Source organism: Callorhinus ursinus, unplaced genomic scaffold, assembly GCF_003265705.2.
Source record: "Callorhinus ursinus isolate GAN/ISIS: 27379988/994484 unplaced genomic scaffold, GSC_fseal_2.0 scaffold5, whole genome shotgun sequence".
Lineage (NCBI taxonomy): Eukaryota > Metazoa > Chordata > Mammalia > Carnivora > Otariidae > Callorhinus > Callorhinus ursinus.
In genome coordinates, this window is record NW_027397067.1 from 7,487,894 (window position 1) to 7,513,385 (window position 25,492).

Sequence of the window (25,492 nt, forward strand, 5' to 3'; positions counted from 1 at the left end):
GATAAGGGACTTGTAGCTAGACTATAAAAAGAATTCTTGCAACTCCATAATAAAAAGACAGCCCAATTTCAAAATGGGGTGAAGAGTCTGAATAGACATTTCTCCAAGGCAGATACGCAAATCACCAGTAAGCACAGGAAAAGATCCTCAATATCATCAGTCATGAGAGAAATGCAAATCAAAACCATAATGAGATACTGGTTCACAACCACTAAGATGGCCCTAATCACAAAAGACTGCTCATAACAAGTATTGGTGAGGATTTGGAGGAATTGGAAATCTCATATATTGCTGATAAGATTTTTAAATGGTGCAGCCACTTTGGAAAACAGTTCGGCAGTTCCTCAAATGGTTAAACATAAAGCTACTATATAGGCTAGTAATTCCATTCCGAGAGAACTGAAAATATGAATCTGCACAAAAACTTGTTTACAAATGTTCATAGCAGCATTATTCATAATAGCCCCAAAGCAGAAACAATCCATGTGTTTATCAACTGATGAGTGGGTAAATAAAATGTAGCACACCCATATAACATCATATTAATCAATCAGAGAAATAAATTAAGTATCGATACATGCTCCAACATGGATGGGCCTTCAAAACACCTTGCTAATCAAGAGAAACCAGCCACAAAAGACCAGAGAGTATATGGTTCCATTTATATGACATATCCCAAACAGGCAAAACCATAGAGACAGAAATTGGGTTAGTGATTTCCTAGGGCTACAGAGGTCTGAGGGAAAATGAGGGGAGACTGCTAAAAGTTTCTTTTTGGGGGGACGAAAACATTTTAAAATTGATTGTGGTTATGGTTGCAGAGATCTGTGAATATACTAAAAGCTGCTGAATTGTACGTTTTAAAAGGTATGTAAGGAATCATATGATATACGAAACATTTCAAAAACTGCGGTTGTTTAAAAAAAGTGAATGGATAGGTCAATACAAGATTCACCATTATTAATCTGTGAGATTGATTAAAATGAAAGTTTGGAATGGGTAAAGCTCAGAAGAGAAATGCCAAACACCCTTAATGGTATTAAGGCATACAAAATGATTAGTTTATATTTAGTAAATGTGAGGTTATTATAGTGCTTTATAGCTTGAATGTTTATTTTGTTACAGTAATTTCCACTAAAATCGAAAATAGAGACATTGTTCTTTTAATTCTTTATCTCCATTCATTCTTTACAACAAGTAACAAGAACCAGTGCTTAAATCTAGAAGTTGTCCCCCAGCTATGACAACTGCCCCTCTTCCTGAGATTGTCTTTTATATATGTTAATTTCCTAAGTGCACAAGGTTATTTTCATTCAGAATGTTAAAGTGACCCCTAGGTAAACTCATTTAAAAAGTCTTGATTTTCACAGCCTTTTCCTCCTTCGAAGCTTAAGGAACTCCCTAAGGCAAGGCTTCACCAAGCCAGGTCTTAAGATCCATCTAGGTGAGAATTTCCTCGGCTGCTTGGCAAAAATGCAGATTCTTGGAAGTTACCTCAAACCTACCATACCCCCAGGTGATTTTTATGCATACTAGAATGTGTAGGTTTAGAAATATTTTACTTCCCTACTTCATCAGAGAGGTAGGAGTTTTGAAATCTCATTGCCATATGAAGAATTACAGAATCCCAGAATGTGAAAAGTGAGAGGCGCTCAAGAGTCATCTTGTGTAACCGTCTCATTTTATGGAGGAAGAAACGAGATGATTAGCCCAAAGCCATACAGCTAGTTAGGGGCACAGCCAGGACAAGATGGAGCTTGGGCATTCTGATGCCCAGAGCTGTGTCCTGCCTCAGCTGGGGCAGAACTAGGTTGATTGGGCACCTCTCTGGCGCACACACCACATCCATCCACGATTAGCTAGAATCCTGAATCTTAGTTCTACATATAAGTAGGTGATCCCGAGAAGAGAGGAATGAATAGCACAGGAAAGGGGCCACTATAAAGATGAGCTCTGCCAGAGCTCTTCCAGATTCACCAACATAAATTTAAAGTTGAATATGTAGTCTCTGAAAAGCACTTCATGCTGTCTCCTAAAATATTATGTAGGTGTAGGTAGATAAGAAAGCTTACTTCTGTATTTGTAGAGACAACGATTTCTCCTTTTCTTGTTGGGCACTTGTGACTCCCCATTAAGAATTTTCTAAATGTTGAGGTTCCTCAACAAAGCCATTTCATAAGATAATTTCCTCTCCTTTCCTCCCTCTTCTCTCTCTCTCCCTCTCCTTCTCGCTTTCTCCTTCCTTCTCTGGTCCTGGAAACTGGCCAGCAAGATTATTTATGGCTCTTAGTTCACCTCACACCTTAATAATAAACAGGAGCCGTTTTCCTTTGTTTTCACATTTCAACAGCACAGTAGTTACAATCTGGCTTCCATCCGAAAGCTCTCTCCAGGTCTAACATGCTGTGCCGAGTATATACATGATTAACCAGTACAATACGTGCGGCAAAGAAACCAGGTAAGAGATTTATTGATTCTGGCTGAAACAAATTGAAAAGTAACCTTGAACACTTTGTGAAGTCCATAATGAGTTCCACAAATCAACTCTGGAGCCAGTTTAGCGTGTCCATTTAGTTGAGGCAAAGAGTCCATGTTTGATCTAACTTAATAAAGTAATTCCAGTGTAAAAAGTAGGTCAAAATGGTGACATTCTAAAATTGCAAACTTTTTCCCTAAGAGAAATGCATTTATTTCAAATAGAATTAAAAAGTTTTGGTAAAAGATGACATTTTGTTAGATATTTGGGGGTACCTTCTACTAATGAATACTTTGTGATCGATTTGTGGAATGAATAGGTATCCCCAAGTAAAGCTGACTACAAGTAAAACTCAATGATTTGGCCCTTCTAGAAAATTTCTCTGCCTCTGATGAGTCAGAATGCAAATTGAGACTGTAAACTAGAACATATCATTATTGAGTGTAGTTGATACTACAGAACAGAATTTTGCTCTACTGATGTTCACCTCATTTGAGTTAAATATGTTATCTGACACTATTAAGAGGTTATGTCTTCTGAAATTAACTATAAGGTTAAAAAATCTAAGTCATCAGAACAGTATAGAGAATAATAATTATTAAACCCTCCTGCACCAATTAACTACATGGAATCAGAAACGGAGAGACTGCATGTGTCTGAGCACATATGAATAATTAGGATGGTAGAGACACAATTTTGAACTCAAATTTTTCATTGTTGATGTTTTTATTGGTTTGTTTGTTTTGTTTGGGAACCATAAAAGGAATATATTTTTCCTCGGATCTTAAATTTTATTCAAAATGTTTTTCAGTTTAGGTTAGGAATTATCTTGTTCTATAGCAGTAGAGAATTCCATTTTTATAGGAAGATCATGAGTTGGTTAAAGTGGGTACAGGTAAATCATCCATTTAGCTATCAGGAAGTCTGATTCTTTTATAAGCCTGCAACCTCTCTTTTTTCCTGGCCAAAAATAAAAATGACTAAGTTCCCCCAAAGTGTGGGGTGATAAAAAAACCAAAAGTGAGTAAAAGTTCTTCATTCTGACTGCAATATACTACTTGTTTTGGCAGAAAACCCCCCAAGAGATTTCAAAACTGAATAGTAAGCCCTTGGTTTATTGCGTACTAGAAGAACGCTCACTATCTGTTCTAATAAATGTTTCCAAACAGAAAACTTACTACAATCAATTTTAGAAAAATATTTCTCTTTGAGGCCGGAAGGACAAATAAGATGTTTAAACAGAAGCTGGTAAAATCATTTGCTAACCTTCAGTGTGGTAGGATGAGGCCAACCTGACCCACAGCTGTGATGCCTTGCTTTGCAATGAAACAGTAGTGGTCTTGCAGCTGGTTAGAACTCTCTAGCAAATTCCACATCAAGGCATGTTGCCACTCATGCTTAAATTTGAAATCACTCTGGTTAGTATACAGCTCAGTTTGGAGAGAAATAACTATTTGGTCATTTTGAGTCCTCAGAAAACTAAAGAAAGCATTTTTTGCACAGAACATGGTCATGTACCTTTTAAATCCACCTGTAAAATTATCTTCTTATATAAGAAGATGACATATTGACTACGGATGAAAATTTTCTCTTACACAAATATTTTTCAAGTTCATGCAATCTCCAACCTTAGTTAATATCACTGAACATTAAGCTAATTTTTTCTGGAATATTTTTATCAAGTCCCAAAATGAACAAGTGAGAGAATACCTGGTAAAAATACACAACTTACACATATTAGGGAAATGGAAAAGGGTTGTATGTTAAAATTTTCCTCCCATTGGGGCACCAGGGTGACTCAGTCGGTTAAGCATCTGACTTTGGCTCGGGTAATGATCTCAGTGTCCTAGGATCAAGCCCTGAATCTGGCTCTGCTCATCAGCAAGGAGTCTGCTTTCCCCTCTCCTCTGCCCCTCCCCGCGCTCATGCTCTCTCTCTCTCTCAAATAAAAAAAAAAATTCCTATCTTACTATTACCCAAGTGTCATTTTAAAATAATTTTTTAAAGTGTCATTTTTAAATTGATTAACTTAAGGTAAACTTACCTTTTTTTTTTAACGTTCATCAATATTCTAGCCATATAATGTAACTGCCATTTAATCTGAGAAAGAGGGGGTGAAAACTCATTTTACCCATTCCTGGTAGGAAGGTGGAAAGAGAGAAAACACCTCATTTAGGATTCTGAGGTAGATTTGTATAATGCTTTAAGCAAAAGCTCTTTCATAAGTATCTCTGAATTCAAGTTGAAAATAAGACAAAATAATAAACCAAGTTTAAAATCAAACTTGTCAGATGTTAAAATTACCCTATGACTAATCCTAAATCAATCAGTTTATGTGCTAAAACATTTTCCTATTAACTACTGTGGGAGAGAAAATAATTCATTTACTGCTAATGTGGAAATGTGCCTGTTGGGGGGGAGGGGGAAGACAGAAGGAATATCCTGATTGGTGTTACCCAAAGTGACTATTATCTTCCAGCCAGTTTTCAATTTCAAACAAAACTTTTAATATCGGTGTCTTTTCCAGATTGTCTCTGATTTCTAATTTTTTAAATAACAGCTTTATTGTGGCATGATTGACATACCATACCATTCACCCATTTAACAGGTACCAGTCTGTGGTTATTAGTAAATTCAGAGCTGTGCAGTCATCACCTCAATCAAGTCTATAACATCTCCATCACCCCACAAAGAAACCCTATACCTTCTATACATCACCCCCATATTCCCAGTTCCTCCATACCCCCCAGCCCTAAGCAACTGATCAGCTATTTTCTGTCTATGGATTTGCCTATTCTGTACATTTCATGTAAATGGAATCATGAAATATGTACTCCTTTATGATTGGCTTCTTTCACTCAGTATAACGTGTTTTCAAGGTCTAACTACAAAAAGAAAACTCTTTCATTTGGGAATAATTTCAAACTTACAGAAGAGTTACTAAAATAAAGCTTGTACAAAAATCCATTTATCCCATATCTAGATTCATCTCTTGTTAATCAAATGTCTAAAGAGTTTCAATGTCCTTGTTACTGCAGCAATACAACATTAAAAAAATTATGTCACATCTATGTATGAATGCTCTGTGATTGCTTATAAATAATCTGGATTGCCATTTTGAACTTTCTTAATATTACTTGAAATTCCAGGGTTAGTTCAGTTTGGTGGTAGATATGTATTTGATACAAGCCAATTGATTCTTTCTGTATGTGCCCAGAAATACATGAAAGCTTAAGCCTCTAGCAACTGAAATGAACTGAACACACAAGAAATAGGATTTAAGAAAGCTGAAAAGATACCAACTTCTTTTGCACCATTCTTATCAAATTGCAATTATAATTAATTAGTATTTATTAGGCACCTTACTTTGTGTCCCGAAGTGGTATAAGGAGGTAAAAGTGGCATAAAGAGGAATATGACTGCTGGCCAATTTTAACAAAAATAACCAACTGCAATATACTGTGGCCCACACTCTGTCAGCATAATTTTGAAGAACAGCAGGGTGCCTGGTGGGCTCCTTGGAAGAACATGCGACTTTTAAATCTCGAAGTTGTGAGTTTGAGCCCCATGTTGGGTGTAGAGATTACTTAAATAAATAAATTTTTGAAAAACAGCTATGGAAGATATAAATAATTCTTTCTGGGAGGAAGACTCTATGGGAATCACAGAAGGGGATGTGCCTGAAGAAAACTTCGAGTCATAATTTGGCAAAAGGCTTCAAAGATGACCAGGCTATATCCGTTTTATGGAAAAATTGTAAGATGAGGAGGATCATCCCCTCTGAAGTTTTATTTTACAGATAATCAGGGCCTAAGAACCTAAGGTATCTTTTTTGCTTGTTTGTTTTTCAGGAATAATAGTACTCAAGGTACCATATATTTAAGCTAGCATGTGTTGTGGTTTTCCTCTTTGTTGGAACAATTCTATTGCATATCATTAACACTTTATTGCTTTTAATATGTAAGCAGCATTCCTCCTCAGGAAGAGGACCTCAGGGTGTTTATAACACAGATTCCCCCTGCCCTCGCAAAGAGTCTGGGAGTCGCTGCTTGGAGCATGCTACCCTTGCAGTCCAAGATGGTAAGCTAAATTTAGGACACTGTGTTACCATATTAGTCTATGGATATAAAGTATCACTGCAAAATATTGAATGAAAAGCATGTTGACCTCAATCTTCAAGCCAGGCTCGCAGTAATCTAAGGCAGCTGAAGTCCTTCCAGCTCTGGGAGAATAACACACAAGCTAACAAGAAGGTGGTAGAATTGGCCTCTTTACATGTGGGAAGCCATCTTAACGGTGTGGAACAGTAAAAAAGCATAAACTGTGGGATCAAAGGATCCAGTCCTTCCTAGATTTGTGACTCTGGGTGAGTCATTTTATCTCTTTGAACTTCATTTTCCTCTTGTGGGGGGTGGGAAGGAAGCAGTTGGAATATCTAATGGGTAGGGTTATTTTGAAGATCAATTTGAAGTATGTAAATAAAAATACTTTGCAAAGTACTGTATAAATATTATATTTTGCAAAACAACAAAGCACTTTTCCACATTCATATGCTTTAAAAGCAATTACTCCCCTTTAAAAAAAATGAACCAACATACCAGAACGGAGGTGGGTGGGGAATGGGTGAAATAGGTGATGTGGATTAAGGAGGGCACTTGTGATAAGCACCGGGTGTTGTACGGAATTGCCGAATCACTGTATTATACACCGCACACTAATATTACACTGTATGTTAATTAACTGGAGTTTTAAAACTTTAAAAAAATTTAAAAATGAACCAACATACCATTTTAAGTGTACTATGCAAGTCCATTATATCTGAAAATAAATCTACAAAAGAAATCATTTTTATCCTTTGTGTATTACTCAATGGTGTGGCAATTTTGATAGTGTCACAATTTTAGATCTTTTCCTTATAGACAGGTCTTGCTCTAAAAAGCCCTTAAAGACATTTGCAGATGCCTGGCTTAGAGAAAACCTACCAATACATGAAATAGTAAAATAAGATAGTTTGAGGATTATTTGAATAAGATCATTTGAATTCAAGAAAGCTATTTATAAAGAATTTTAAAATGGAGAGAATATGACTAGGCAATTTAAGCATCTTTGGGACTACTGCTAATTGCAATTTAGGATGGAAAGAATTTTGGATAAATAGTTCAAATGCAATTTTCCATCAAATAACAATTTCAAACCCTCTGAACAAAGGCCTTAGTATGGTAATAATAGGAAGTGATACAACAAACAATGTTATAAGTGGAGGGCTTTGCAGCAGCCAGAGTTCCAAGTGAACTACATAGAAGTTAGGGAGAGTGGGGGATGGTGTGGAGTTTGCCCCAAAAGTCTGATCTTTTTAAAAATTTTTTTTATTTACTTATCTATTTTAGAGAGAGAGAATGTATAAACAAGGGGAGGGGCAGAGGGAGAGAGAGAGAGGGGAAGCAGACTCCCCACTGACCACGGAGCCTGACTTGGGGCTCAATCCCACAACCCATGAGATTAAGAACTGAGCTGAAATCAGGAGTTGGACGCCTAACTGACTGAGCCCCCCAGATACCCTAAGTCTGATCTTATTAGAAAGACACATGGCACCTCACAAGTCATGGGGCTATTACACGCCGTCTTCAAGAGCGGCACACTTAGGCACCTGTGAGGTTATAGCTCTAAATGCTTTAGGTAAAGGACTACATCCTTTAGTTTTGGCTTCTGGTACCAGAGTCTCCAGAATGACTATTAGAAAACTTCACATCAGTTTCTTCATTGGTAGAACAGAAAAAAAATTATATGTATATTCTTTATATTTGTATAATAATTTATATATTTTATATAATTATATAAATACAAAAATTTATATTAAATATAAAAACTTTAATAATATAAATATAACATATTTATATATACATGTGTATATATAAATATATAATAATTTATATAGATGATGTGTAGGAGTAGCTATGGTTAATAACACAGGTTTAAATTTGGCAGCAGGAGAAAAATTCAAGTCTGTGACTCAGAAGCAGGAGATTAGAAGGTTAGGTTAACTGAAAAGGCCCAACTCCCCCTTTCCTCTTTGCTAGAGTTTGCTTTCCAGGCCTTTCACTCCTACACCCACAAGAAATCAGAGAAGCTGAATGCGTTCACGTGCAAACAGCCTCGTTGTTCAACAGTAAACAGTGTCAGGAATGGGTGGTTGATTTGGTGCTTATTAGTGATACAAATTGTCATCTAATTTCACTTTTATAATCAGTTTGATAGCTCCTTTAAAAAAAATTAAAGAAGGACTAGGAACACAAAATTGCAAGAAATGATAAAAGAGTTGCTGTTTTAAGGCCCCGGGCTTTCGGGAGAGGCTCTTGGGAGGTCTGTGCCCTTTCCTACCTGGCCTGAAGGGCCCTCGGAGATCTGCAAAGTAAGCAGGACAGGAACTTTGGTAGCAGTTTGAAAGTTACCAAAGTTGTAAGACAGGCACAAAGGACAAAAAATGTAAGCATGTGTTTTGCATGACTTTGTTATTTCGTTTTTCTGGTGATTTATTTTATTGTATTTTGAAAGGATCAGTGTGTGACAGATTGGGAATAAAGGAAAAACCTGATCCTTCTCCACTGATGGTTTGAGAAGCTGTGCTTTAAAGAACATTTCATTTTTTTTTAAGATTTTATTTATTTATTTGAGAGAGAGAGTGCAAGAGCAAAGTAAGTCAATCAGAGAAAGACAAGTATCATATGACCTCACTGATATGAGGAATTCTTAATCTCAGGAAGCAAACTGAGGGTTGCTGGAGTGGGGGTAGGTGGGAGGGATGGGGTGGCTGGAAGAACATTTCATTTTGATCCACATTTCAACTACGGAGTCATTTTCTCCTTAGAAATAGCGCCCTGGACATAGAGAGAGGGGGCAGGGAAGGGGTTCCTGTCCTCAGATCTCTCTGTTGTTTGCTATGGGCGTAGGGGCCTTTCTTAGTCAACCTGCAGGTGGCTTGGTAGAGATTCCTTCTTCCCAGCTCCTGGCTCCAGGTGATAGCTGTGGTCTCATCCCCTCAGCAAACACCTTCAAAGAGTTAGCTGTAGATATGAAGTGGGCAGGAAGATTGGCTTTCTCCAAACACAGGGAGATTGGGTTGGGGGGGCAGGGGTAGGTGAAAATCATATTCTTAATCACAAACAAACACAATTAACTGGCAACTGGATTAAGATACCTAATCAGGCAAAATTATTTAGAGGCTCTTATAACCATCACCCTTCTTTTGAAAGTTCTTAGTTACTTTGTGAGATAATACTCTGTTAATGAAATACATGTCCATAGGGAACATTCCTCCTCTTAAAGTGACATAGGGAGGATTCTGTAAAAGCAATAAAAGCTCTAAGGGGGAAGAGTGTTTTAAAGAAATGACAAGACGTGAAAATGCATAGTAAGGAGACTAACCAGCAGTCCAAAGTGTCCCCAGTTTTGGTCCAGCTGAGGGCATAGGGAAATCCTCTAGTGAACTCCGTCTTAGGCAATCTTTCATTCACTCAACAAATCTTGCTGAGTTTCCGTAATGTGCCAATCACTGACTGTCCTGGGCACAGTGGAGCCAGCAATTCACGACACAGGTAACATCTCAGGGAGCTAGCAATTTAACGGGGAAAGGGATAGATGGTAGACAAATAAATATAAAATACAATGACTGCCAATAATAAAATTATAAAGCAGGTGAGAGAACAGAGTGTGACAAGTTTGAGGGGGAGGTGGCAGACATCGGCTATTTTAGGTAGAATGGTCTCAGAGCAGGTGTCATGAAATGAGGGAGCTTGCCATACGAAAATACTGGGGACCTGGGTTCCATGCAAAGGGAAGAGAACGTAGGCTCTGGGGAGGAAGAATCGTGGCTGATTTTAGGAACATCGAGAGGCCGGTTGGCTGGAATATAGCGATGGAGGCAGAGAATAGTGAGAGGTGGGAGTAAATAGGTAAGGGCTAGTTTATGTGGGACCACATAGGCTACCATAATGGGTAGAATGCCTACATAGGGTTGAACTGGAATTGGTGATTATATGTGATGCTTGAGCACTGGAAATGTTCACTGTCAAAATGTACCCAAATCAAATGCAAGCAAAGAGTGTTGAAAAGTATTTACATTACTCATCTTTATAAATATGCTCTTATAATATAATATTATATAATCATATATAATTACATATAATTAGCAAAATCAAATTAGCATAAGTCCTTCAACTATTAAGGACTTAAACTGCTCAAGAATTGAAGCTTCAGTTGGAACAACTGTCCTAAAACTCAATCGGTATATTAGATATATTTTGGAAGTCTCACTACATGCAATGATCAAACCAGTTAATACATACAAATATGATTAATATCTGTTAAATCATTCATGCCCATGGTCTTTGCTTAACTAGAGTCTGCCCCTTCCAGCTCTGGGATGTTTGATCATCACATTTTCTGAAGAAATAGCCCAGTAAGACTTTCCTCCTTTAGTTTTGGAAAGGGAGAAAAGATTTGCCAAGCAGAGAAGAGTGTGTTATGTGCCCTGGGCTGTCGGTTGCATTTGAACTTGTACCAGCTCACTGTGGGTTGCAAGGTGCCAGCAGGGCAAGTCCTGAGCTATGGTGAGAGAAAGCAGCCATGGAAGATGCAGGTTAGGGAAGGGCTGAGCCTGATCTGGAGGCTCCGTGGTTGGTCTTCATTTTAATATAGTTCCACTGAACTTTCTCTCTCATGCTGAAGATGGAAATGACTCATGGGAATTCAATCATGCATAGAAGCCGTGTAAATGAGATTGGTCAACCTCTGCACTTTGGGGAAGTCATGAAATCTGCCCTGTTATGCATTATTTTCTTCATTTAAGATCATGAAGAGTAATGTCTGTGTGGGCGTGGCTGACAGAGGGGAGAGGCAATATATTTATGAAGTATTTCCTCAAAGCAGCCACAAATTCTATTAACACTTCTGGAAAAATATTATTTAATGCTTATTCCTCTTTCTTCCTTATGGTTTTTTTTTAAAGATTTATTTACTTATTTTAGAGAGAGAGAGAAGGCGCTCGTGCATGCATGGGAGGAGGGGTAGGGGGAGGGGTAGGGGGAGAGGGAGAAGGAGAGAGTCTCAAGCCAACTCCTTACTCAGAGCAGAGCCCATCATGGGGCTTCATCCCACGACCCCGGAGATCATGACCTGAGCCAAAATCAAGAGTTTGATGCCTAACTGCCAGAGCCACCCAGACGCCCATCTTACTTACAAGTTTTAGTAAAAGAAATGCTACTAGGTGAAGCCAATCTCTAGTTTTGCTTTAGCTTTGAATGAAAGCCCAAGGAATATATATTTTTTTAAATCTTATCTTTAAGTAATCTCTACACTCAATGTGGAGCTCGAATTTAGAATCCCAAGATCAAGAGTCCCATGCTTTCTGGACTGAGCCAGCCAGACACCATATTTTTTGGGTTTTAAAGGTACAGTCCTGTAGTTCCAAAATTATGGGTGACCTCATTCAAAAACAAGCAAAAATAATGCTTTGCAATTTTGTTTTTAATTTATTCCTGAAGAATTTGCCAGCAAGTAAAGATAGTAAAGAAAACTGATATTATAGTTTATGGTCACATTTTATACTTGTTATGAATAATTTTAAACTAAAAATTTTTAAAGATTTTATTTATTTGAGAGAGAGAGAGAGAGAGCACAAGTGGGAGGAGGGGCAGAAGGAGAAGAAGCAGGTTCTCCACTGAGCAGGGATCCTGACATGGGATCTATCCCAGGACCCCGGGATCATGACCTGAGCTGAAGGCAGATGCTTAACTGACTGAGCCACCCAGGCGCCCCTAAAATAAATTTAAACAAGTAATTATTTATTTCCCTTGCTTCTAAACATGGAAAAGTGGAGCCCTAGTGGAGATGTACACAGAGGTATTTATGTGCCTGGAAGCCAAGAAAAGAGGGGTCAAGAGCAGGCAGGTGGAGCAGTAGGAAGACTGATTCCAGTGAGCAAATATGCAGATATATCGAGGGTAATGGGAACCAAGGAAAAGGGATTTTCAAATATGGAAAGGGAGTGGGCTAGCAAGAACTCTGAGATGTTGGACTGGAATTGGAGGTACCTTCAATTAACTCACGGTTTTAATAGATTTTAGAGGTAGATAAAGACACAGTTGTAGATCTATGTGCATGTGTACATGCACACATGTATGCATGTTTCCTAGCTCTGTCTGTTGAATGTATGTAGAAGCAAGGATATCCCAGTATCAGTGAGAACCCAGATCCTGGTTTCTAAATCCCATCCTCCACTGAAAGATGCTCTTGACTCCTTGGAGAAATGATTAAATCAGGACTGAGGCAGGAGAAGTTCAAGATGATCCCGGAATATCCTGTTATGCCAGAAAGTAAGGAAATGGTCAAAGATTGATAAGGACATAACAAAAGGATACAGGAGCCAGCTTTAAAGGTGCCCAGATATTTGACACCAAATCTTTGCTGGCCAAATCTTCAACAACTTGAACACCTGAACAAATAATATTAGTTTAGGATGACTAACCATTGACTGAAGAAGGAATTCATGAGTCCATCCTGATATAAATAAGTAAACAAATAAATGGAAAAAAGGAAAAACTTCCACATACTAGAAGGAATGATGGGGATAGAAAACCACCATTTGTCATCCATCTAAATGGATGCTAAGGCAGGTAGGTGGAGGTTTGATGAAGAGTAGGATATTAGTATAATGGCAGAATTCCCCCTACAAAAAATAATTATCAGTTGCATAGGGGAAAATGATGATGTGTAGGTGGAGGAACTAGGCAGATATCAATGTCATCAGGTGATCAAGGCTAACTCACCAGTGATGATATGAGCTGACATCTAGCCTCCCTTGTCATGCTCCAAGAAGAGCATGTTACCATTTTGGTAGTTTTCTTGCCAAGAATGCATGAACCCATATCAGACAGACTTAGTTGTGGAACATCTTTTGAATGAAAGCCTGGCCTCCTTCAAAATTATAAAGGTTATAAGAGACAGGAAAGACTAGGAATTGAGGAACTGTTTCAGATGGAAGTCTGAAGAGATATGATAACTAAATGTGATGTGTGATCCTGGATTGAATGTTGGACCAGAAAAAAGAGAGAGAGTTTGTTGGAGCAGTTTGCAAAATTTGAATTGGGTGTGGGGCTTAGATGGTAGTAATGTTAGATGTACGGCAGTAATGTTAATTTCCTGATTTGTTTGGTTATTTGGTTGTTATATGGGAGAGTGTCCCATGAAGTATTTAGAATGAGTGAGAAATCATGTCACAGCTTGCTCTCAACTGGTTCAGAAAAAGGCTAATGACATATATACATACATACATGTCTATGTTTTAATATATAAGATCTAAAATAATACATTGATGTATTACATATTTATAGAGTATAATGTATGGTAAATTTTAGTATGTTAATGATAACTAATATATGTATTATATATTTATACTGTTCTACACATTGACACCTTTTTGGAGAGGGAGAGTGAGATAAGTAAATGTGGGGAAATGTTTTTATTTATTTAGATAGAGATGGAGCAAAAGAGATAAAATGTTACCAAAGTGTCTCAGTGAAAATCATGCAGTTCCCTATAATACTCCTGCAATTTCTAAGTTTGAAGTTGTTTCAAAATAAATGATTTTTTAAAAAATACCTGCATGTTTATGTAGCTGTATAAGTATATACATGTATGTGTGTGTCTGTGTATATGTACACTTATACACACACATGTACAGCTGTAGAAGTAACAAATGCTTTCATATATTAGTGTAGTATGTGATATTGCCTGCGTAAGACATTTCCATGTTTCCAAATTCTCACTAGGGTAATTGTATGGAACTTGGAAAAAAGCAGGTGTGGGTTATACAGTCCCTTTCTGTCCTAGGATTCTGTAAATGTCAGGTGAGTTCCAGGGAAATGTTATGTAAAAAGGAAGTGTCAAAAGGAAAGAGTTGTCTATTTGTCTCCAAATTCCAGTTTTAAATTAACCACTGAAATAATCTATTAGCTTTCCTAAAATAATGGCTATCCAGTAAATCCATAGTCTTAGTTCATAAAAATAGCATCTGCTTTGTCCTGGATCAAAGGTGAGACCTTCTGCATAGTAATTAGTTTAAAAACAAGACAAAACAAAACCTTTTGCTCTAAAAACAGCAGTATTCCATTATAGCCCAAAGTAGTGTACAGTCTTCTCCACAATCCCTTGTTCCATTATACTCAATTTGCTATATATATATATGTATTTTTTTTTTTTGTACAAAGAATCTTCTCTAAATGCATATATACCCAGACATTCATGGACACACACACACACACACACACAGTTTCACTTAGCACTTTTACTTTGTAAAAATCGTTGTGACTTTCATTCTTATCTTTATCTGGAAAAGCTGGGAAGACTTGAGGTATTATCCTCTTCTTTTTCTGAGAAAGCTGAGCATGAGGAGTTTAACAGACTCACAGTTTACCTAGTGGCAACTTATTGAACAACCACAACCAAACTTTAGAATCTTTTAATTATACTACACTGAAAGATCCAGGCAAGGTTGGTGGGTTACTCTTCCTTTAAATATGTGTGTGCCAGGCATAGTTATCAAAACTGAACTTTGTCTCTGTGACTTTAGGAGAAGAATCTAGACCTACCCAGGTAAGTACTGGTTGCAAGGTGTCTCTTAGCATTTCAGAGATGTTCTAATGGAATACTGAATGTCTTATGATTCTATGTATTTTTTTCCTTGCCAGTCTTAACACAATTTTAGAAGGCTGACATGCATAAAACAAAGATATTTTTTACCACCAAAGTTAAAATGTTCATATTCACATGTAATTGGAAAATGCACAATAGTTTATAGAACTCTCTAAAAGCTTCTGCCAATGTAATAGACAATTTTGATGAAAGCAGGATGTTAGTTACTACTAGTTATAATAATGCTACAATATTATGAAACGCCCTTAATTTTTTTCTTGAAAACATTTCTTTAGTTGTTATAATGCATTTATAAACCTTCAGTACTATGGTAGCTCTTTAAAATGTATCCAACATGTCTTCACATGCTGGCAATTTTATATTATTTTATTATTAAATACCTGTGTAGCACTTACCATGTGCTAGATCCTATTCTGAGCAGTTTATGAACAATTAACTCATTTCATCCTCATAAAGCTCTGAGGTTATTACTATAATTATCTTCCACTTTACACAGGAGGCTTACAGGATAAGTAATGTGTCCAAGGACACATAGTTGATAAACAGTAGAATGTGATTTCAATTCCAAGCAGTTCAACTCCCAAATTTGTACTCATAACCAATGTACCAGGATGCACTGAGCCTCAGACTTACGGGTGCTAGAGAATTATTTGTTGATTAAAGAAATAAATTATTCTGTCTTTTAGACTGGTTTGGAAACATTAAGCAAATTACCCAATGGCTCTGTGCCTTAATTTTCCACTTCATAAAATAGAATTGATATTTGTCATCCATTGCTCTCCCAAACAGCAATAAGAATGGAGAAAATTTACTTTACCTAGATGCTACGCGTATGTAGTTATGCATTAAAGACTTGGTCAGCAGTAGGTCTAGAGACTAATAGCATAAACCTTAAACATGTCACAAGACCCCAAGAGTTTCATGTAATTCACTGAGTCTCTTTCTGTTTGAAAGACAGATGTCCAGGGGCAGAGCTTTGAAGACCTCAACTTTCTTGTATTTGAACTTTATTCCCATGTAACTTTGAGCTGTTTTCATTTTTCCAGTGGGATTAGAATGTGTTCACAATACACAAATATAATACTCAAATATTGCTCATTCAGTAATACTCAAAATAAATGAGATGTCCGCTAGGGCTTCGATTATGTGATCTAATAAAAATACCTCTAACTATAGATCTTCCAAATGAAAATGCTTTCTTGTTATAGCCCTGCATCCCTGATATTAAGGAAATGATCACAACCTGGTTAGGGACCACACCGGAAGCTTCTGTGCAAGAATCCTAATCCATTTCTACCTGTCCATTGTCATTAGTTAGTCCCTACAAACACCATTAGGCCCTTCATGGGTTGTAGACATGACATGGAAAATTCAGACCAAGACCCACCACTGAGAACAAGGGCAAACAGGCAGTCCAAGCATCCTGTCATGTGACCTTGAGCAAGTCCCCTATCGTTCCATCTCAATCTGCTTATCTGAAAAATGGGGATTATAACAAAGGCTTCGTACCTCTAGGGCCACCATGAGAATCAGGTGAGTGAATGTATGTGAAACTTCTTTCTCTACGATTATGAAGAAATAAAGACTCAGGGTTTTGGCTGTGCAAAATGCCTCAAGATAGAATTTTGCTTATGCCTTATATCCACATGCGAATATGTACATTCTTGGGCTGGACTTCCATGCTGAATGGGTTCAGAAAAGCAACAGGACTGGAGTTCATCCTCAGAAGAAGTGAGATTTCAGGTGCTCGGTGATGGAGACCCAGCTGATGAAGGAGAGGGTGAGAGAAAATAGTGCAGGCCTTAAAGAGTACTGACGACGTTTTTGGCAAGGTAAAGAAATGGGAGAAGAAAATTCAGGCCACAGAGGTCTAGGAAAGACTGACTGCCAAAGAAACCAGCAAGGAGTCCCGATGTTTTTTATCCTGCTTAGAAACTTTGGAAGCCAACTCAGGTGCCTATTTCAAAATCTGATATGCTTCTGGCTGAGGTTGCACAGAAGAGTACAGAATGAGTGCTGTCAGGAATGGCCTGTCCTATGACCTATTAATTTTGATCACTTCCATGATCACAGAACACACACCTCACCCTCACCAACCACCTGCCCAAACCCAGCCCTGCTGACTAGGGAAACTTGGCAAGCCAAAGTTTTCTGGGTGGAAAGGAAACTTTTTACCTCTACTAAAAAAAAAAAAAAAAAAAAAAATCTCAAGAGTACTTGGCCTACTGATGTCGGCATCCCCTTTACAAGCCAGGAACAAATGATCGCAGGAGAACAGGCCTAGAACACCCAGCTGGAAGTGAATAAATCAGAGAGGAAGACTAATGGTACTGCATTGCACATTCCTCCAAGGCAGGGGCCGTGACTGCTCACCTTTGGGTGGTAGTGCAAGTGTTCTGCTCACCGTGGGCTTGGGGCTGATAAGACGGGTCAGTTGAAAATACAGCTTTACAAGGAAAGCCCTGGCCTCTTCTAGGGTGTGAGGAGGGTGGGAGCAGGAGGTGAGCAGAAGCGGATGCATAGAAGCCATGCCGCTATTGAAATTCCCTTTCAAGTCGCAAGGCAACTATGAAGGGGACAGCAGGACGGTGTGAGCATGGAAAATGGAGAAGGAGCTGGGCTGCCTTCTCCTTCATCCCAAAAGCCGCCTGCCCTCCAACCCCCGGGAGTCTGAGGTTCTTTCTGACAGAGAATAAAGGGAAGGAGCCCACACTTCTACCAGGACCACAGCTGGGGCTGGGGGTGGGGGATCTCAGAAACACCCCCGCGGACAAGTTTCTGAGCAGGGAAGTGGACCGGGAACAGCGCATTTCCTGCTTCGCCGGTGCAAACCCCAGGCGGAGCCAAGCGGGAACAGGGTTACGACCGAGGAGTCGCCAGCTGCCAGGGCGCGGTTCGCGGGCGGCCTCGAGGGCTGCGCGTACTGGGGAGGGATTCGGACCGACCGAGTTCGACAGGGCGTGAAAGCAAAACACACGCGTCCATCCTCGTGCAGAACAGGCGTCCCCAAAGCCCCTCTCGCTGTCGCTTTTTTTGGGCTCCCGCACAGCCGACGGGTTAGGGCCGGGAGAGAACAAGGTGCCAGGTCCGCGGGGCTCCAACTCTGGGGAAGGACGGGGAAGGGCGGGGGAGCGGGTGGCCCAGTCTTCCGGGCCACTCCGTCTTCCCCACCTCTCCCATCCCGCCCGCGACCTTCGACCACGCATCCCGGACCCACGGGGGACTGGCCCAGGGACAGGGAGGAGACGCGCAAGGTATCGAGACGCGCGGCGCCGCCGCCCGGTCGGCGCCGGGGCGCGCGATGCGAATCGGCGGCGTCCGGCTGCGCGGCCCTACCTGGGAGGTGCGGAGCCTCGCCTGCGCTCCGCCGCGGTACGCCGCCTCCCGCGGGGCTCCCGTAGGCCGCCGCCGGCGCGCGATTTATAAATGCAAAGGCCTTATTGTTGTGCTTTGTTCCAGGGATACCATTGTCTATTCAACGGCGGGCCTCCTCGGCGTTTTCCCTGGGTTTGCGGCGCGCACTCCCCTCCCCGCCCCCAAGGACTTGCTCTCCAGAGCCAACCCGGATCTGTCTGGGTGCCCACGGCCTTCCCTAACGTGAAAGTCCTTCGTCCGGCTCCCGCTTCCCGAGCATCGAAAACACAAAAGCCTGCAGGAAATCACCCAGTCTTTGCCTGCTCACTCGGGCCCGGGGAAAAGCGCGGCTCCGACTCCCCCGGGTCTGAGCCACAGCTCGTCACCTACCCGGGTTAATTTCTGCGCCCGCGGGCCAAAGGCCCCAAGTGGCAGTGGGCACAGCTTCTTGCTGCGCTAGTCGCTTCCTCGCCCAGCCTTTCGCGAGCCTCGAGTCTGGCCTGGGGACCGTGAGTGCAATTAGTAGCCAGGAACCCAGAAATCCTAGACTGTGCGGTGCAAATGCACCCGGCCGCCTACCCGAGCGGGTGTACGAGGCTCTGACTCGCGAAACTAGCTTGTCGTCCCCCACCCCACCCCCGCCCGAATCCCCCGCGTAAATCTCTCGTGTTGAGAAAAGCAAGGCTTGCAGGAAACCACTCCGGATGTTTGCTGCTTTTCATGTGGCATTTGTGGCTGGCTCTGATAACGTCTAGAGCTCGACTTCCAACACCGCGTTTAGTAAAGAGACCGAAATAGAAGGGTCCACACACACTACGGACTGGTCTGCGGCGCCACAGCCCCCCACACCCTCCCCCCAAAATACGTGACAAGTGAATGATCAGAAGAAATTAGATCTAGGTAACGGTAGGTAAAAGGGACTAGTCTTAAAAAGGCACCATAATTCCCAACTGGCAAATATAAGTAAACTCCTTTATAACTGCCAGGGAAGGCGTTCTAAGAAGTGGGGGGAGGGACGCAAAATCTGAAGCTCCCGCTCCATCCTGTGGATGCTGTGCTCTCACCTGAGTTCTCAGTAATCTTACCCAACAAAAATTAGTAGTCTGTCTCCAAGAACACGTGCAAATAATAATGGAGGTTCTCCAGGTTGTCTCCCCCATCAGTTTCTCTCTGCACCTCTCGCTGGAATGGTGTGGGCCAGGAAGAAAACGAGGACGAAGAAAGTGTACAGGGGTAAACCCATGCATATACATTTTTTTTGATTCACACTTGGATTGAATTTCCTGTACCCTATTTTATTTTATTTTTTTACAGAACTAATCAAATAGATTAATATAGGCAGATAAAATGGATTCTGGAACGGGCAGTGTTTTTGTTTGGTTTTCAATCTCTAGTCTAACGAAACTCCTGTTCATAAAAACTTTTTCACTAATACAAAATCTGCTTCGAGATCTTTGCAAAGATATTGATTATTATCCAGAAAAATTAGAGAAGATCGCCAAGAAAACAAGGAGCAAGGCACTATGGGGTAAACTTTTTCTCTCCTATAGTTTCCTTATTTATATAACCATTTGCAAAGCAATTATGCTTAATTTTCAAGCCCATATTTATTTCAGAAAAAATAAAGCTTTAAAGAAAAGATACACAATCAGTTAAATTTGTTTAAGATCAGCTCCTCCAAAACCACCCATTACAAATAACACTTGTCTATGATTTTCTTAAGCAGATTAAAATTTTTTTTCTGGGTTGAACCTCAGAGACCCAGGAACTAGAACCACTTAATTTATCCTGTGTATGAAGACTGGCTTCTAACAGTGAGGGAGGGCAGCCGAAGCTTCACAGATTCTCACAGAGTCAAAGTAAATTTGGCTTAAAACCCGTGTGAAGGAGTTTTTTTTTTTTTTTTTTTTTTTTGGTGGTGGGGGGGGAATAGCAATGTCAGAGAAACTGTAGGCCAGAGGTTTCCTAAGGCGTTGTTTCTTTGATTTTATGAATGCCACCAATAAGCAGACTTGATAGAATACTTTTGTTACTTTAATTTAACAAAAATGCTGCAGCATTTACCTCCCAGATCCCGGATGTAAGCCTTAGCTTGTCATCACACCTTCACAGTAAACAAAGAAAATCTGTTCTGGACAGTGATATATTAATTTCTTTGCAAAGTTATGGAATTATGCAGAAATGGCTGTGTTAATTGCCTTAGAAAACACAAATATACAAATGCACAAACACAACAGCTTGGTTTAGTGACTAGGAGCTCAAAATCAGGGCAGAGTACTGGAGATGAATTCCACTCCTCAACGCTGTGACCTCAGGAAAGTTCCTTAACCTCACTGTGTCTCAGGTTCTTATCCTGTAATATGTAACAGTGTCTACCTCACAGAATTGTGAGGATAAACTAGCTTACTAAATTTGGAGGGCTGTACCATGTAAGTGCAATATGAGGGCTTGTTTAAAATATCCCACTGAAAAGGTTTCAGATTTAAACACAAGTCCAATACTCACTCAGATTTTCATTTCAGTCTAAAGAAATGTATAGAATCCCATAAGAGCTACAGTTACTTTGCTGAGCAACGGGATAGCTCTTTACTCTATTAGACAGGCTTTAAGATAAATATTGCTGCTAGTGTTACCACATTTTAGAAATCAAAACTAAGTCTTGCCTCTTTTACTGAACACGTATGAGAAACCTTTTATGTTTATCATACATTTCATGCACAAATTTTCAAGGGTTCCTTCATTGTTATGAATAAAGGTTTTAAATTCTTCAGGATGACGGAATATTGGCTACAGGATGTCATTCCGTATTTAATCTTGTTTTAGAAATTAGAATTTACCTCGGACATAGCATTTTGAATGTAGTACCACAAGCAAGTTGAGTTCTTGGAGAGAGAATGTATTTTTAATTTATTAGCAACAGTATCTACTGCATTTAATAAAACACATTTCAAGAAGACACCCATGGGGTTCCCTGAAGATAGGTCGCCCCCCGCACACTGAAATCCTTAGCTCCCATAATAAAGTGTATGCTCAAATGTTAACTGACTCTTTCCACTTAATATAAAAATCTTTCTGAATATGGTATATAGATACATAGATTTATTCTTTTTAAATAGCTGCATAGTAACCCAAATTATAGAAGTATCATATTTAAGGGGGAAAAAAGAGTATGCTTAGTGTGTTCATCTGAACTATCGTGGCCAAGTACTTTTATCCAGGGTACAGTCAATATTCCAGAAGGTTTCTCAGGAGTCCCCCTTGCCGGGTCGGAGGGAACGTGGCGCCAGAGCCCGGCTTCAGCCAGTTTTTCCGGGGGCAGGTGTAGCCTTGGGCGCGGGGCCGGGGGAGGGGAAAGGGCGGGCGTGGGGTTGAACTAAGGCTTGGGACTCGGGCGGCTGGCTGGGCGTGGGCCTAAGGACGCTCGCCCGGCCCGCCCCCACCACTCTATTGGCCACATCAGTGCAGAAAAGGGCCTGCGGCCCGGGGCGCCCGCAGTGTCACTGGGCCGGCGGGGACGCTGGTTGCGCGGTGGGCTCGGACTGGCGAGGGACGTCGGCAGTGGGGTCGGGCCCGGGAGACTTGGGCAGCCCACGGGGCTTCTCCGTCCCTCGCTCCCACCCCCTCCCCCGGGTCGGGGGAGGCGGTGTGTCCGGCGGAGGGTTGTGGGGCGCGGGGCAGGGCTGGAGCGCCATGAGCAGCCCGGATGCGGGGTACGCCAGTGACGACCAGAGCCAGACCCGCAGCGCGCTGCCCGCGGTGATGGCCGGGCTGGGCCCCTGTCCCTGGGCCGAGTCGTTGAGCCCCCTCGGGGACATGAAGGTGAAGGGCGAGGCGGCGGCGAGCAGCGGGGCGCCGGCGGGGGCTGCGGGCCGCGCCAAGGGCGAGTCTCGCATCCGGCGGCCGATGAACGCCTTCATGGTGTGGGCTAAGGATGAGCGCAAGCGTCTGGCGCAGCAGAACCCGGACCTGCACAACGCCGAGTTGAGCAAGATGTTGGGTGAGTCCGAGCTCGCGACCCAAGGCGGTGCGAATCGCGGAGCCGCTTCCTTGAGCCTGAGAGGGGTGGGTGCGTGCCTTGCGCTCGAGGCCAGTGGTGTGGTGCCTCCAGGGTCCTTCCCTGTGGCCCTCGGTTCCCCTTCCGCATGCCCTCTCCCGACTCTCCAAATGGTCTGGGTCGTCGGTGCCCGTGTAACCCGGGTGACCCGGGGCGCGGCTACAACGGCTCTGGGGAGGTGGCTTCCCCGCCGGTCTGGGCCACTCGAAGGTATGCCGGGAACCAGGCGGGTTTGGACCTGCCCGTTCCCCCACTCCTTCTCCGAGTAGGGGACATTTTCAATTCCTGAAAGGCCGGGAATGAGTGAGCTGGGAAGCCGCTTCTTGTAGGCTAAAAGAAGGGACGGTTGCCCTTAAGAGGACCCAAGATGTCCAGTCTTCCCCAAGTGTTTGGACTCCGCTCGGCCTCTGGAGTCGCAGCCTTTCACTCTTTAACTTGACCTCTTCCCTCCCTCTAGTTGCTCAATAAAGGTCGGAGGGGAGAGGTAGGGCCAGGTGGGGCCCTGGGGCCTGGGAGCGGGAGTTCGGAAAGTAAGCCCGGCGCCTCTCTCCACCTTCCTACGCCCATGCAGGCAAGTCGTGGAAAGCACTGACCCTGGCGGAGAAGCGGCCCTTCGTGGAGGAGGCTGAGCGGCTGCGCGTGCAGCACATGCAGGACCACCCCAACTACAAGTACCGGCCGCGGAGGCGCAAGCAGGTGAAGCGACTGAAGCGGGTGGAGGGCGGCTTCCTGCACGGCCTCGCCGAGCCACAGCCCGCCACGCTGGGCCCCGAGGGCGGCCGCGTGGCCATGGACGGCCTGGGCCTGCCCTTCCCGGAGCAGGGCTTCCCGGCGGGCCCGCCGCTGCTGCCCCCGCACATGGGCGGCCACTACCGCGACTGCCAGGGACTGGGCGCACCCCCGCTCGACGGCTACCCGCTGCCCACGCCGGACACGTCCCCGCTGGACGGCGTGGAGCCGGATCCCGCCTTCTTCGCCGCGCCGCTGCCCGGGGACTGTCCGGCGGCCGGCCCCTACAGCTATCCGCAGGCCTCGGACTACGCGGGGCCACCGGAGCCGCCCGTCGGCCCCATGCACTCCCGGCTCGGCCTGGAGCAGGCGGGCCCAGCAATGCCGGGCCACGTGGCGCCCTCCAGCGCCCTGCAGCTGTACTACAACGCGATTAGCTCGCCGGCGGCGGGTGGCGGGCGCGGCTTCTCTATGCCGCCGCAGCAGCACCCACCCGGCCCGGGGCAGCCGTCGCCCCCTCCCGAGGCCCTGCCCTGCCGGGACGGCGCGGACCCAAACCAGCCCGCCGAGCTCCTCGGGGAGGTGGACCGCACGGAATTTGAACAGTATCTACACTTTGTGTGCAAGCCCGAGATGGGTCTCCCTTACCAGGGACATGACTCTAGTGTGAATCTCCCAGACAGCCACGGGGCCATTTCCTCGGTGGTGTCCGACGCCAGCTCTGCGGTATATTACTGCAACTATCCTGACGTTTGACAGGTCCCCGATCCGATCCAGCCTGCGGGCCAGAAGCACAGTGTTACACACTTCCCGGAGGGGCTAAGGAAATCCTCAGCCTCATGTTGTTTCGTTTTGTTTTTAAGTTGCCTAGGCATATAATTTATGGTAATTTATTTTGTCTGCCACTTGAACAGTGGGGGGAGGAAAATGTGAGGTGGTTTTAAGATTTGTTCAGATACTTGTTTCCCACAGTTGTGTTGTCAAAACCCCATTTCCCAGTTCAAGCTTACCAGTTTTGAATGTGTCCCAGAATAACATGCTCCATTTTCTGAAAATTTATTGATCAAAAACAATTTTGTCCTGGGTGTGTTTTCTCGATCTTTAAAAAAATAAAATCTGGAATCCTACTTTTTCACTCTACTAGTGCCTCTGTTACAAAAGCCAATTTTTAAGATGAATGTTAAGTATTGGTAGCATTGGAATCATTTTAATGATATTTAATATATAGTTGCTGCAGATTTCTCATTCTTTTATATTGGTAGAACTAAATAATTCAAGGCTAAAACCTAAAAATGAACGTTAAGATATCTAAGGTTTTGTTTTTTGCTAGGTAAAAAAACCTCGGATGAGCCTATGTTATACATTTCAGTGATCTTGGTTTCTAAAAAGTAATGGTTAATCTTAACACTAAGTATTTTCAATTTTAGTATATCCCTCCCACCAGAGGAGAACATCCAAGGAATTTGGGTTTTCTAGTTTGAATCTTGAGAGCGGTCTAAGGAGGTGTTTGGATTTTCCTTTGTTTCCATTTCATCAAGAGTCTGTACACTCTCAACACTGAGTTTGCCAGTCCTCGCATGTCTACACCTTGGGAAATAGTGTTGCAGGGTTAAAAATAATTTGAAGGAGTCATAGGAACAAATCAAAAGAAAATGTGCATTGTGACCTTAACTTTGAATGAAACTCAGCATCTGTAATTTAATAGGATGCTCTCCTATAAACTGCATACCTGGTGCATTGCATTTTCTGAAATGAGCAGTTCTTAAGCTCTGGAGAGTCCCAGTGAAGATTTGTAGCTAGTGTTCTTTGGAAGTGCAACTAAAGCTACAGCCCCAGGGTATCACAGACTATTTTACCCTTGTAGGGAAGAAACAGAGTCACAGGCCTGTAAAAGTGAGGAGTTAGCCCCTGCTGTGTGCTGCAGCAGTAACTGCTGTGGACCTATCCATCAGATTTTGCAGATTGAGACATAATGGATACAGATGACTAGTAACGGGCATTTCCAGTGCCAGGTGTTTGGGTCAAGGTCATTCTGTACCAAGTTTGAGCCTGATCAAGCCTGTGAGTTGAGGTGCCGTTTTTTCCCCCTTTTGCAAGTGAGGAAGGAGGTACCGGAGCCATCACCTGCCACCTATGTGGTGAAAGCTTGGCGTTAAAAGTTCTTAATACTT

General features: G+C 42.4%; 1 protein-coding gene across 1 annotated transcript; it reads left to right on the plus strand.

The window, feature by feature from the left end:
• The first annotated feature begins 22,044 nt into the window (after positions 1-22,044).
• On the plus strand, positions 22,045-24,448 carry SOX17 (SRY-box transcription factor 17). The gene is made up of 2 exons (XM_025871537.2): positions 22,045-22,535; positions 23,164-24,448. Exons 1-2 carry the CDS (start codon positions 22,229-22,231, stop codon positions 24,075-24,077), a joined length of 1,221 nt encoding a protein of 406 aa, XP_025727322.1. The 5' UTR covers positions 22,045-22,228; the 3' UTR covers positions 24,078-24,448.
• The last annotated feature ends 1,044 nt before the right edge of the window (positions 24,449-25,492 follow it).